Raw genomic sequence first — 14,232 nt, 5'->3', positions numbered from 1 at the left:
AGCAATTCCATGAGCAACAAGCCAGTCCGTAGCGGCGCATGAAGCAGCCACGGCGCGTCCAGCTCCGCACTGGCGTGCGTGCCCCTAGCAAAGCCAAGGGAAAGCCGAGGCCGAAACAGCACAGCTCATTCCGCCGGTCCCACGGGCCCCGCCAGCTTCGATGCCCACGAGACCTTTCCGCACCAATCCCCGCCCGCCTAGTTTTAACACCCCCGAGAAATTCCAGCCACCTCCACCGCTGTCGCTGCAGCGCGTCCCCCACCCCCCGCCGTACGCGCGAGACCCGGGGGCCCGGCCCGGCTCCCCACGCCGCCATCTGGGCCCGGCGGTCCTCGCCGCCAGCTTGCTTTGCACCTACCCCTCCGGCGCAAAGGCCACCGACACGTGGGCCCCCGCCCATCACACCGCAATCAGTCAAGCGCACACGCCTCCCTCCCTCCCTCCTTCCGCTCCCCTGCCCGCACTGACTCCGCGCACCAGAATAATCCCACCACACGACCGCGACCGCGACCGCCTCCTCGCCGGCGACGGGCAGCCGCTGGCCGGAGTCGGAGGGTTTTGCTCGTTGCGTGGGAGGCGCGGCCGAATTCCTCTGACCGGGTCTCCTCGACGCCTTCTCTCGCGTTGCCGTGTGCCACCGAGTAGATTTTAAAAGGGAAGGCCCCTTTCTTTTCTTGTGCGGTAGTATCGGTCTCTGGGAGGTTAATCTAATCGGAGGCGGCTGCTTCGGGAGGAGACCTTGTCGCCGCCGCCGCCGACGCTCGCCGTTCCCCCTCGCCGAGCTAAGCTGCTGTTATGAGCTCACCCCAATCCTAGGGCTCTGCACGGCGTCGTCGGCTTCTCTAGCGGTTCCGCGGAGGAGATGGTGCCCAGCGGGCTCTTCGGCTGGGCTTCGCCGCACGTGCAGCCGCTCACGCCGGTGTCCGAGGTCTCGGAGCCGCCGGAGTCCCCGTCGCCGTACGGGGACGGGCCGTCGGGGGATGCTGGCGTCGGGGTCAGGGAGGGGGAAGGCGCCGACGACGAGGATGTGGAGGAGGACGAGGTCGAGCCCCCTCCCGCCGCGGTCTCCTTCTGGAGGCTGTTCGAGTTCGCCGACGGCCTCGACTGGGCGCTCATGGCCGCTGGCGCGCTCGCTGCCGCCGCCCACGGCGCCGCACTCGTCGTCTACCTGCACTACTTTGGGAGGTCCTTGAATTTGCTCGACTCTGAACGGATTCAGTCTGCTCTCCACGGCCGTAGCGACGAGCTGCTCAACCAATTCAAGCAGGTAAGCTGATGCTTCGGATGCTCGTCTCTTAATTGCACGCATGACAGGATCTGCTACCTGATATTTATTGCTGGAGCCAAATTTGTTATTCTTTAATTTTGCTATTATTGGGGCTGGGAAGTTTTTTTTTTGTACTTTTTGCGCTTGCTATACTTATGGGGGCTGGTATACTCTACATTTCTTACTTATTTGTGTGCTATTCTCAGTACATGTAAACCCTAAACCAGCTCATACTTAATTTTGCCGTGTGCTGTTAGGTCACTTACACAATATTGATAACCAGCTCTTGGAAGATTTACCAGCTGAAAATTGTTCGTCACACTGCAAAATTTTGTGCGTAGCAGTTATATTTATGACTCAGGTTACATATCATCTAGAATCAGTGCATTTGGAACTTTTGGATGCAAATTTTGCCATGAAATTATGCATATTCTAAGTCGGCGGTTTGCTTGATGATGTGATATGTCTCCTTGGCTTTTAGTTGTGGCCTTGTGGGTGATTGGCTGATTGCGTCTGGAGGGCAGGTTCGGGTTTTGTGCACTTATGCGCTTTTCTGACCAAAGCGCACATTAAGCGCTAGGCGTTTTGCGATTGCCCAGCGCCCAGCGCCTAGCGCCTGGCTTTTTTTTTGGTCATGCAGGTATGTGTTGCGGTGTATTCTGGAATTTGGGTGTTGCAATATCTTAGGCAGGGTTGATTTATTGTGCTGTTTGTCTAGCAGACTTAGAGGATTGCAGCATGGCAGGGCCTGAGGTTGCCTATTGGATTGAGTTGTACTCCCTCCGTTCCAAATTACTCGTCGGAGAAATGGATGTATCTAGAACTAAAATACATCTAGATACATCCATACCTGTGACAAGTAATTCGGAACGGAGGGAGTATTGTTTTAGCTTTGCTGACAAGCTCGGGATATACAAAACTGAACACATTGTGGCTGGTCCTGTTAGGTCTCATATTGGTGAATTGGTGCTTGTACATAGTGCAAATGGAATGCCATTAGTTTAGTTCTGTATACTTCAAGTTGTGCGTATGGTGAAGATTTATCACATTTGTACCAAATTTGTCTTTCCTTGATCGGGCAGGATGCCCACAAAAAGCGGCTTTTTTTGCTCTTTTAATTGGTGACTGATGAAAATAGTGGGAGCATGTGAAGAAGTGTTGATCATAACCATAGAAGAAGATGACATGAAGTTTCTTCCTGCTGGCCACTGGGGATCCCTATGTGAGAAGCAAGTGAGCAGGGTGAGGTGGTAGCTTGTAGTCTCACCTCAATATCTGTATTGGAGTCAGTTTTGTTGAGTTTCACTGTTGGCCTATGCCCTTTTAGCTAGTTCAACGTGTTTTCATTAGTCCTTTAAACAAGTGAGCCAGTCGTGGTGGGTCTTGTTAGGCTTTAAGCAGTAGTCCTGTTTGAAAGATTAAGCAGTGGTCCTGTTTGAAAGATAGTTATCATTGTGAAATAAGTTTTTCCAGTGAGTCTAGTTTCTTGAAGTCCAGGCAGTCAACCGAGAAAGGAGGTTATGATGTGGAAGTCTTCTTGTCTGTGTTCCCCTTCAAGGTCTCGGCTACACTAGAGGAGAGGTGCCGAAAGTAAAAGTTTGAAAAAGACGACTAAACTAGTTAGCTTAAGATTTATTCATTATTAAATTTCCAACCTCAGCGAATGGCTCGAGTTGAGAAGAGAAGGATCGATTCTTTTCCAATAAATGAACTCAATTTCCAAAATTCAATTAATTAATTACTCCCTCCGTCCTGAATTACTTGTTGCAGAAATGGATAAAAATGGATGTATCTAGAACTAATATATGTCTAGATACATCCATTTCTGCGACAAGTAATTCCGGACGGAGGGAGTACTATACTAGATTAGCAATATATTCTTTCTGTACCTAAAACAATCAACTAGTCCCTCCGTTCGGAATTACTTGTCTCGGAAATGGATGTATCTAGAACTAAAATACATCTAGATACATCCATTTTTGCGACAAGTAATTCCGAACGGAGGGAGTATTAACTAAATAATCTATTTTAATCTAAAGGAGTGCAAGTATATGCACATGTTTTAGCACTTCTATTCAATGCATTCTACTGCCCAATCCATATACCTTTTTTTCTTACAATCTTCACATCTTATGCTGTTTCATTTGCAGCATGCTCTGTATATCATCTACATAGCTGCTGGTGTTTTTGTTGCAGGATGGATAGGTAAGTTAAGAGCCTTCGTTTAAATATTTTCTCGCTCAGCATGTGTATGTACCTAATGTAATTTTTGATTCTCCAGAGGTATCATGCTGGATTCTCACCGGGGAACGGCAAACTGCTGTCATCAGATCAAAATATGTCCAGGTCTTGCTAAATCAAGACATGAGCTTCTTTGATACATATGGAAACAATGGTGATATAGTTAGTCAAGTTCTGAGTGACGTATTGCTGATTCAGTCCGCAATTAGTGAGAAAGTAAGTTCAGAGTGAATATGCTTTGACTGCTGTATGAGTATGTTTGCAGCATGAACTTTGATCGTTTTGGTCTGTTCTAACAACTCAGTGCTTTTGTAGGTAGGCAACTACATACACAATATGGCCACATTCGTCGGCGGTCTCATTGTTGGCCTGCTCAATTGTTGGCAAATAGCACTCCTAACTCTTGCCACTGGACCCTTGATTGTAGCTGCAGGCGGAATATCTAACATATTTCTCCATAGACTGGCTGAGAACATTCAAGATGCATATGCCGAAGCGGCTAGTATTGCTGAACAGGTTTCACCCTGTGAACTTCGCCATGCTGTCCATTTCTTGCGCATTTGTTTACAAATATCCACCTTTTAACATTGAGAACACTATTTCCCAGATCAGATATTTCTCCACTCTTTGTATTGTGCATTGCACTATATTCTTTTAGCATGTACAAATAATATGCCAAATATAATCGGTTCCGATTTTACTTGACAAAAACATGTGGATGTGCAGGCCACCTCATACATCAGGACGCTATATGCTTTTACCAATGAAACTCTTGCAAAGTACTCCTATGCTACCTCACTTCAAGCAACTCTAAGATATGGAATTTTGATAAGTCTAGTCCAAGGAATTGGCCTTGGATTTACCTATGGACTGGCCATCTGTTCCTGTGCTTTGCAACTCTGGGTTGGAAGACACCTAATTTCTCGTGGGAAAGCTGATGGTGGTCAAGTTGTGGTAGCTTTATTTGCAGTAATTTTGAGTGGCCTGTAAGCAACATAATCCTATACATTCCCCTGTTTCCCTCCATCAAGAGTGTCTTTACCTAATATATTTTCCTGTTTTTTAGTGGTCTGAACCAAGCAGCTACAAACTTCTATTCATTTGAGCAAGGGCGAATTGCTGCTTATAGACTATATGAGATGATAAGTCGTTCAACTTCAAGCACCAATCTGGAAGGGACCACTATACCCCAAGTGCAGGGGAACATCGAATTCAGAAACGTGTATTTCAGTTATCTCTCACGTCCTGAAATTCCAATTTTAAGTGGTTTCTTTCTCAGTGTACCAGCCAGAAAAACTGTTGCACTTGTTGGTAGAAATGGCTCAGGGAAAAGCAGCATAATTCCTCTAATGGAGAGGTTCTACGATCCAACGTTAGGTAACATCATTGAGAAGCATCTGATTTTCATCTCCAAGTTTCTCACCTCCTAGGAGGCTTGTTCTCTCTTTCTTTTCAATGAAATCACGAAGGTCCTTAGCGTTTTCTTGAAAAAAAAAGTTTCCCCATTTGCTAAGACAGCTCTTTTTACGTTTTCAGGGGAAGTCCTGCTGGATGGGGAAAATATCAAGAATTTGAAAGTAGAATGGTTAAGAAGCCAAATTGGTCTGGTTACACAAGAACCTGCACTGCTGAGTTTGAGCATCCGCGAAAACATTGCTTATGGAAGATTTGCTACCTTTGATCAGATAGAAGAAGCAGCCAAGACAGCACATGCTCATGGGTTCATCAGTTCACTCGAAAAGGGATATGAAACACAGGTAATGGTAGTGCCAAATAATTAGGCATGGATGCTCCAGTCCATTTTGTTATCATTCTGATTTTATTTACCTCCCTAGGTTGGTCGAGCTGGTTTGGCGTTGACTGATGAACAGAAGATCAAAATTTCTATCGCTCGTGCTGTGCTTTCGAGTCCATCAATTCTCTTACTTGACGAAGTCACGGGAGGACTTGATTTTGAAGCTGAAAAGGCTGTGCAAGGAGCATTAGATGTTCTCATGCTGGGAAGGTCGACCATTATAATAGCTAGGCGCCTTAGCCTCATTAAACATGCTGATTACATAGCTGTAATGGAGGAGGGACATCTTGTTGAAATGGGGACACATGATGAATTGCTAAACTTGGATGGCCTTTATGCTGAGCTTTTGAGATGTGAGGAAGCAACAAAACTTCCTAAGAGGTAAGCTGTTTTTTCTGGACAATTCCTGGTAAGACTGAGTTTGCATTAGTTTAGATTTAGTATCACATTGTTTTTCAGTCTAGACTAACCAAGGGTTCTGTGTCTGGGACCTAGCTGGCACAATTATAAGAAATAAAACTCTGTCCAGTCCTGGATAATTTGATACTAAACGCTCTTATATTTCTTTACAGAGGGAGTACTTGTTTATTTGCTAATTTCCAAAATACGCCTTAATGCTGTGAGCATCCAGCTACTGTGCTGAAGAAATAGCGATTAACCTGGTTGTTCTTACGTTGTTCCAGCTGTGCTAGATTTGCACTATTATTTTACCAGAGCTACTCTATTTACTTTGTCAATCTTTCTCAGGATGCCAACCAAGAATAGTAGGGAGCGCAAGTCACTCCAATTTGAGGATCCACCAATCAGCCAAAATTTTCAAGAATCATCCTCTCCTAAGATGGCAAAATCACCTTCTCTTCAAAGAACACATGGCATGCTTCAGTTTTGGCGATCAGACACCACCAGAAATTCCCATGATTCACCAAAGGATCGAAGCCCACCTCCAGAACAAACTACAGATAATGGAATACCTTTAGTTGCAACTGAAAGAGCACCGTCCATCAAGAGACATGACAGTTTTGAAATGGAATTGCCCAACCTTCCGAAGGTTGACATCCATCCCATACAACGGCAATCTTCAAAGAATGCAGGACCTGACTCGCCTATATCTCCTCTTTTGACTTCTGATCCAAAAAATGAGCGTTCACATTCACAAACTTTTAGTAGACCACAGAGTGAACGTGATGATACAAGTTCCGAACAGAGTGAACCTGATGAATTGCAACATCACAAGCCACCATCATTTTGGAGACTGGCAGCACTTAGCATTGCTGAATGGCCTTATGCTCTCTTAGGCACAATTGGTGCTGCTATATTTGGCTCATTCAATCCACTGCTTGCTTACACAATAGCACTTACAGTGTCGGCATATTATCAAATAGAAGTTAGTGACATGCACCATGAAGTGAACAGGTGGTGTTTATTCATAGTAGGAATGGGTGTTATTACAGTGCTGGTCAACTGGTTGCAACATTTCTATTTTGGAATTATGGGGGAGAAGATGACTGAACGTATAAGAAGAATGATGTTCTCCGGTATGCTATCTGTGCCTTTATACATATGAGCTGTTTTTTTTAGTCTGCTGCAATCGTGAAGTTAGATTTGATCTTCTAGAATTCCACACTAATTAGTTCTTTCACAGCAATGCTGCGCAATGAGGCTGGATGGTTTGACAAAGAGGAGAATAGTGCTGATACACTATCCATGCGCCTGGCAAACGATGCTACATTTGTCCGTGCTGCATTCAGTAACCGTCTTTCCATATTCATACAAGACACTGCTGCGGTTTCTGTAGCTCTTCTCATTGGAATGTTGTTGGGATGGCGTGTGGCGCTTGTTGCACTTGCAACTTTACCTGTTCTTGTTATCTCTGCCATTGCACAGGTAATACAGCCTGAAGGTTTTTTGGTCTGTTATATTATCACCTCAAAAGTCTGAAACGGAGTAGCATATTTTGGCATGTTAACAGAAGTTGTGGTGTCTGTTGGCGAGACCATTGAGCATTTTTGTGTATACCGAGAGTTCGGACCGAAAACCCTTAAATATATCACACAGGGCCTTTTCGGAAACAAAATACTGGGGTTGATTCAAGTGTTGCCTAGGTTATTTTTATATTACCTTGTGGATGTTAAAACATAAAAAGGGACCCATACAAGTCAAGTCTAAGAAAGCAAACTCACATGGTTTGGAAATTGTCACTTGAACATGTGGCTCTAGTATATACCACCTTGCAAATATGATCTTTATTATCTGTTAAGGGTCAGTGACATTTCAAACTTCAGAAATATTTTTGATCGTGTTACAAATGGCCTCTCCTGTCAATAATCAACACGATCTGCACTCTCTTTCTATAGCCACATATTTGGTATTCCCTAATAATACAGTGTCCGTATAATTATTTAATTGCCTGATCTGTTAAACACTGAAATTTGCAACACTAATCTTGAACTGCATGCATATCTTTCACAATTTGGCATTCAGTAACTTGATACTGTGTATTTTATGTTAGAACTGGTGCAAATAGGCATGTTCTAAATTGATATGATAAACCATTTTACAGAAATTATGGCTTGCTGGCTTCTCAAAAGGAATCCAGGAGATGCATAGAAAGGCTTCATTAGTACTTGAGGATGCAGTCCGTAACATTTACACCGTTGTTGCTTTTTGTGCTGGAGACAAGATAATGGAACTCTACAAATTACACCTTGGTAAGATACTGAAGCAAAGTCTTGTGCATGGGTTGGCTATAGGCTTCGGTTTTGGTTTCTCGCAGTTTCTTCTTTTTGCCTGCAACGCCCTCCTTCTGTGGTACATTGCCACCTCAGTGGACAAGCAGCGCCTGACAATAGCCACGGGGCTAAAACAGTACATTCTATTCTCGTTTGCATCATTTGCATTGGTGGAGCCCTTTGGACTTGCCCCATACATACTTAAGCGGCGGAAGTCTCTCACTTCAGTGTTTGAAATTATTGACCGAGAGCCAAAGATTGATCCTGATGACAACACTGGCCTGAAACCACCCAATGTCTATGGGAGCATTGAATTCAAGAATGTTGATTTCTCCTATCCAGTTCGTCCAGAAATCTTTGTGCTGAGCAATTTCAATCTTAAGGTAAGCGGTGGGCAAACAGTTGCAGTGGTAGGTGTTTCAGGATCCGGGAAGAGCACTATCATTTCGTTAATTGAGAGATTTTATGACCCAATGTCTGGCCAAGTTCTGCTGGATGGCCGAGATCTGAAATCGTTCAACCTGAGATGGTTACGAAGCCACATGGGCCTAATTCAACAAGAACCCGTCATTTTCTCGACAACAATAAGGGAGAACATTATCTATGCAAGGCACAACGCAACGGAGGCTGAGATGAAGGAAGCTGCAAGGATAGCAAATGCTCATCATTTCATTAGTAGCTTGCCACATGGCTATGACACTCATGTGGGAATGCGAGGGGTTGATCTGACACCTGGGCAGAAGCAACGTATTGCCATTGCTAGAGTGGTTTTGAAGAATGCGCCGATATTGTTGTTGGACGAGGCCAGCTCTGCGATCGAGTCTGAATCAAGTAGAGTGGTACAGGAAGCTCTTGACACATTGGTCATGGGGAACAAGACAACGGTCCTGATAGCGCACAGGGCAGCGATGATGAAGCATGTGGATAACATTGTTGTCCTAAATGGTGGTAGGATAGTTGAGCAGGGCACACATGACTCTCTGATGGACCTGAACGGTCTCTATGTTAGATTGATGCAGCCCCATTTTGGCAAGGGCCTTCGCCAGCATCGGCTAGGCTAATGTAATTAATGTTGGGTTTGTTAGGTGTAAATTATGTTAGGGCATGACCAAGTTCCCCTGTCGCTCTCTGTCCAGACGCGTAGCTCCACGGTTGGGGCTGCTGGCGATGTTCCGAATGCGCAGAAGGGTGGCCTGGTCTTGACAAAATTTTCGACTGGAGATTGAGATGACTAGTTGTGTTGAATCTGTAGGGAGCTTTTATCCTGGAAATAGGTAGCAAGTTTGGTGGGAGGGCATTGTAATTGTTTGTAATATATGAGTTGCAAACATTCTTTTGGAGGCTCTGCGCACTCGATTCATTTCGCCTTTGTAATGCGCCGATTTGATGATTCAGGTGTGTGTAAAGAAAAGTCTTCTTAATAGGTTGAATTCCTGGTGATTTGATTACGCCTGTTTAGCGATGATCGTGTGGATTGTCGTTTGTTCATTCAACAGTCTGTGTGTCGATTACCCCCTGTGGAAACCAGGGCAGCCCTGACGAACTGTGCTAGGAATCATACTCCCTCTGGTTCCTCAATATGGTTTTAAAGAAGTACATTTTGACCACTAATTCATGTGTACTGGTTCCACTAGATTCGTACAAGCATGAGTAGCGCGATGTCTGAGCAATGCAGATTCGTTGGGTTGGGTTCCTCTCGGCCTCAGGCGACACCAGGTTTCGCCCGCGTTGCAACGGTCGGATGGTGCCGACGGACATCAAGAGCTTGCGCAATCAGGCGTTCAAGTCGTAGATCTTGAAGGAGTCGGCGACGACTTTGAGCCTGTTGCGCAGCCTGCTCCACCGGCGCTCGTTAGCCGTCACGATCAGCGTGTAGTACCTCCCTGCCAAAAACCAACACCAACTCAGCTTCGTGTCCACAGGAGGGGGAAACACATGACCAGAATCCCCATGAAACGTGTACCGTTCCCGATGGCGACCGTCGCAAACGCCGACACGCCGTAGCCCGGCGCCTCCAGATCGTACTCAAACGTCCAGTAGTTCCTGCCATCCACCGTACGCTGCCAATTTACAGCACAACAAAGTAACCGCTCATCTTTCCGATCTTTGCAGCGTAGCAGATCGGGAATTCTATGGCTGGTCGATGAGATTCGACAACTTAAAAATTGCAACGCAAGCAGTGGATGAAACGGCAAACCTCTTGCATTTCATAGATCGTTGGTATCTGGTTCGGAGCAGCGTACACTTCGGTTACCAAATTGAAGATCGCCTGAGGGAAGATGAAGCAGTGGTCAGAAGAAAGGGAAGACGAGATCTGGTCCAAAGTCCAGAAAATCCAGGCGGAAGGCTACCTACCTCATCCATTGGGCCTAGGTCACGAATGTCTGTTTTCTGAGTAGGAATGAAGGCCACACGGACAGACTGCAGCTGCACATTACGGTCCTTGAACGCTGAATCATGGCCCAAGAAGTCGAAATCCTGACATGAAGTACGCGGGGAAACAAAAGCGTTATGTGAATGAAATCCACAAGAGCCAATGACTCGAGAAAAAATAATTATTTGGCATCTGAATTGTCCTTCTTGCACACTAATTTACTACTCACATATTGGATGTAATAAGATCTTATATATGAGACGGAGGGAGTACTAGTAAACATGACAAATTACCCTCCAATCAGCTGGGTAGAGGTACGAATATCCGTCGTTTGCATCGACGTAAGAGCGGTAATTCTTTGGTACTTCTGAAATCTAGGAACAACTCCAGTTAGCATTAGCTCACACAATCCTACTGTACATGGGGATGCTAATATTTAACAAGCTGATAACTTGCATAGTTGCATATCGCCTGCCATGGAGGTGAAACTGAACAATTAACAATGGGCATACCTTCAGCATCTGCAGAGCTGCTGTTTAACAGGACAGTGGATAATGCCCCAGCACCAAGCAGTGCCAATCTCCTTTTTGTGACCTCTATAGTAAGGTCAGGAAGGGAGATTCTATCAACAATTTTTCCTGTGCCAACCTTTAAAAACACATTGAGATGAACAGCACACGAGAATTACTCTTCTCATCCGAGGATGCTTCGCTCGAGCTCGCGTTCACCACCGAAGGGGGAGCCCCGTTCAGCCTGGCAGTGGCCGTGCAGTTCGGCGCAATCAACTGAAGACAACACCGGGTTCTGAGTCCAGGAACGAAATCAAGAGAAGGATGATAACAGGGTTCATTAAAGCACATACGTACCTGTTTGGATATCAAGCTCTGCAGGCTTGCCATTTCACCTTGAGTGGAGCTCTGATCCTAGCCTGCCCCAGGTTGGTTGGCTATCTGTTGCTGCTGGAGCTGGACTGTGGTCCGTAAGCTTCTCCATGTGTTGCGTGCGTGGGTGGAAGCCAAGGCTGCCAGGTCAGCGTTTCCATTATCCTTTTCAAAACCTTTTGTTTCTTTGTTTTGTGCTGGCCATCGGCTGACAAAAGGGGACCATTCATTCCCTTCTGATGGATAGTACTAGAAAAACAGCAAAATCGTCTTATATTTTGGGACGGAGGTTGTAGTTCATAACTTGGTCGGTTTTGGTTTGTTTCCTGTGGTGATTTTGTCGAGATATGTCTGACCTAACGCATTCTCCATTTCCTGTGGTTTAACTACATAGATGGAGACATAATCTGTAGAGATGCAAAAGTCATCTCACCACAGAATTTGCAGAAATGGAAAAGCCATCTCACTGCAAAGGGATATGCTACAGACTTATAGTACTGCTTACCACTAGGGACTCTTTGGATTGCAGATTTTTTTTATCCTTCCAGAAGTTCCAAAGAGGCCCTAAGTTCTGAATGTGGACAAAGCATGATGGTACAAGGAAAACGAATATTTGCTCTTACAGCAAGGTTTGCTCATGCAGAATCTCCAGTGTGACAACATATAAAACTAGTAAGACAGTCAAGCGCCAAAGAAATCCTTAGATACTGCATCAGAGCAAAACCACAAGCACGATATCACTTGGATGAAAAACCTGAGTATCGTTTGTTCCAGATCATACTTATCAAAAAGATATCAAAACATTTAAAAATTCCAGGTTACATATATTCGTGCCACAACGATAACTGACAGCATTATACAACAACAGTTACATAATTGAAGGCTATGCCTTAGGAGCAGGCTTCACCAATCCTAGCCCAGAACCACTCCCTAAATGCTTGAAGTTCTTTGCCTCTAGGTGGTCATCGTGTGCGGCGAAACCCGTTCCTCCTTTTTCTAAATTAATCAAATTCCTCTCTTTGCACGGTTTGCTGCACATTAAGCAGACCTTATCTGTTGCTATGAACTTGTCCGAGCACTTCTTGCAGAAGACATGGCCACAGGTGCTGATCGCCACCAGGGACATTGTGTTTGTGAGATTGGACTTGCAGCTGGGGCAGATGTAGCTTTTCTCCACTGACTTACTGCTCTTCTGACGAGCGTTCTCCTCGGTGAAAGAAATAGGGAAGAGTGATTTCAGCTTGAGCTTCTCCTGCCCCTCGGGACAGATTGTGTCAGTAGAAGGAGCATCTACCTTGACAGTGGCTTCGGGTGTAGCTGACGGAAGCCAAAACGCCTTCATGGTGCGTAGGGCTTCCTCTTCAAAGGAGGTAGTCTTCACACTGTTGGCTCCATGAAAACCATTCTTGTCTTGGGAACCGCTGCGATCATAGTACTGGGGGACTGCTCCATGATTCTGCTGATCAAAAGCATCCAACTCCTTGGATTTTTGCAGCACCAGCTTCTCCTCCTCCTCTTCCTTCTCTTGCTTTTTCTGGGAATCATGAGCTATAAGCTTGCTGGAAGAAGGAAAAACACTCAGAAATCCATACCTTTTATTTGGTTGAACAAGCAAGCAGATAACTTAAGGGCAAGTATAGCAATTTCGAATGTCCACTAAGAACAGGAATATAGATTCAAACTACTTCAGTGATCAATTGCTGAAATGTTGATGACAAATGGCATGGGGAAGTATCAGTCTTATGGACACCGAAACTGTACTAATTTACTATATACTAGTAGAAATTCAATGATGAAGCAAGATCATTTTCTCTTGAAATTCAGGGATAACTACTATACTGTAGCTAGTACTAGCAACATAACACCACCGATCCAAACACTTCACCATGACAAATGCCCATCCCAGGATCGAATTTCAATTGCCGCCCCAAATTCTCATACATGGCGCGACCTCCAGTGCCACAAAACTAAAACACCGTGCTAAAAGAGTTCTCATAGTACCAAGGAAAATGGCAAGCTACGATAAGTCCAACAAGCCCTATCCATGAGGAACCCTACAATCCTAGGAGCAGGAATGCACATTTAAGCCCGCACCGCATCTGAGCACAATCATACCAATTCCACAATCCTCGCTAACAAATTGCAAATTCCCTGGAATTAACCAGTCCTTGGATGACCAAGCAAAGAAGGAATCAGGACCCAATAAAAAAAAAAGGAACAACGAGCTGGTACCGCTTGATGTCCTTCTTCTGCGCGAGGAGGCACTCGAGGATGCACTCCTTGCAGAAGGTGTGGCCCTTGGGGCAGGCGAGCGGGTCGATGAGCGGCTTGAGGCAGAGGCAGCAGGCGTCGAAGGGCTTGATGGAGTCCTTGCCGAGCCGCTCCCGCTGGGTGCCGTACCCGAGCTTCCGCTTCTCCTCGTAGGTGAAGAAGGCGAGGTCGTTGTTGTTCTTCGAGTGCCGCTGCGGCATCTTCGCTGCGCTTCACCTTCGTCTGCCCCTTCCGGCCGGCGGGTGGGAGGCGCGGGCACGAGGAGGAAGGCGATGCGGCCCTGCTCTGGGGTGGGTTGCCGAAGTGTTAACCCTAGATTTGACGGGGAGGAGAAGTCGGCGAGGTGATGGTTTGATCGGGTGGAGTGGAGACGAAGGGCGGATCGGGCTGGGACTTGGGTAGTTGGGCTCGGTTCGGTTCCGTGTCTGGATCGGGCTGGGATTTGTGGGAGTCTCTCAGGGTTCTCTGACCGGCCCGTGTCATTTGACTTATGGGCCGGTGCGAGTTTCAGACTTTCCATTGCAAGCTCTTCCCCAAATATAAGGGATACTTTGGTTTTGTTTCCACCAACTTTTGCAATCGACCCTAAAAAAAACTTTTGCAATCAACAACGTGTTTGACCTGGAGTAGTAATTAAGAGGTACCCTGCAAAATCATTTCAACCTCCTCTTGTA

The 14,232-nt window shown here is 45.8% G+C and overlaps 3 protein-coding genes across 3 annotated transcripts; 1 reads left to right on the top strand and 2 right to left on the bottom strand.

Annotated features, from left to right (window-relative positions):
- Nucleotides 1-426: 426 nt before the first annotated feature.
- On the top strand, nucleotides 427-9,462 carry LOC119285312 (ABC transporter B family member 6-like). Its single transcript, XM_037564547.1, has 11 exons — nucleotides 427-1,267; nucleotides 3,418-3,472; nucleotides 3,549-3,724; nucleotides 3,824-4,024; nucleotides 4,235-4,494; nucleotides 4,575-4,885; nucleotides 5,045-5,265; nucleotides 5,344-5,684; nucleotides 6,051-6,838; nucleotides 6,946-7,187; nucleotides 7,864-9,462. Exons 1-11 carry the CDS (start codon nucleotides 863-865, stop codon nucleotides 9,091-9,093), a joined length of 4,230 nt encoding a protein of 1,409 aa, XP_037420444.1. The 5' UTR covers nucleotides 427-862; the 3' UTR covers nucleotides 9,094-9,462.
- A 119-nt stretch (nucleotides 9,463-9,581) lies between these two features.
- On the bottom strand, nucleotides 9,582-11,428 carry LOC119285313 (photosynthetic NDH subunit of lumenal location 1, chloroplastic-like). Its single transcript, XM_037564548.1, has 8 exons — nucleotides 11,273-11,428; nucleotides 11,095-11,191; nucleotides 10,919-11,002; nucleotides 10,700-10,773; nucleotides 10,388-10,510; nucleotides 10,230-10,301; nucleotides 9,996-10,092; nucleotides 9,582-9,915 (listed from the first exon to the last, which is right to left on the bottom strand). The coding sequence occupies exons 1-8, from the start codon at nucleotides 11,303-11,305 to the stop codon at nucleotides 9,806-9,808; spliced, it is 690 nt and encodes a 229-aa protein (XP_037420445.1). The 5' UTR covers nucleotides 11,306-11,428; the 3' UTR covers nucleotides 9,582-9,805.
- Nucleotides 11,429-12,028: 600 nt separating this feature from the next.
- Nucleotides 12,029-13,927, bottom strand: LOC119285311 (E3 ubiquitin-protein ligase CSU1-like). The gene is made up of 2 exons (XM_037564546.1): nucleotides 13,520-13,927; nucleotides 12,029-12,846 (listed from the first exon to the last, which is right to left on the bottom strand). The coding sequence occupies exons 1-2, from the start codon at nucleotides 13,756-13,758 to the stop codon at nucleotides 12,171-12,173; spliced, it is 915 nt and encodes a 304-aa protein (XP_037420443.1). The 5' UTR covers nucleotides 13,759-13,927; the 3' UTR covers nucleotides 12,029-12,170.
- Between the last annotated feature and the right edge of the window lie 305 nt (nucleotides 13,928-14,232).

This window comes from Triticum dicoccoides, chromosome 4A (genome assembly GCF_002162155.2).
Source record: "Triticum dicoccoides isolate Atlit2015 ecotype Zavitan chromosome 4A, WEW_v2.0, whole genome shotgun sequence".
In the NCBI taxonomy this organism is placed as follows: domain Eukaryota; kingdom Viridiplantae; phylum Streptophyta; class Magnoliopsida; order Poales; family Poaceae; genus Triticum; species Triticum dicoccoides.
The sequence above is the reverse complement of the archived record's forward strand: the minus strand, read 5'-3'. Positions and strand labels throughout refer to the sequence as shown.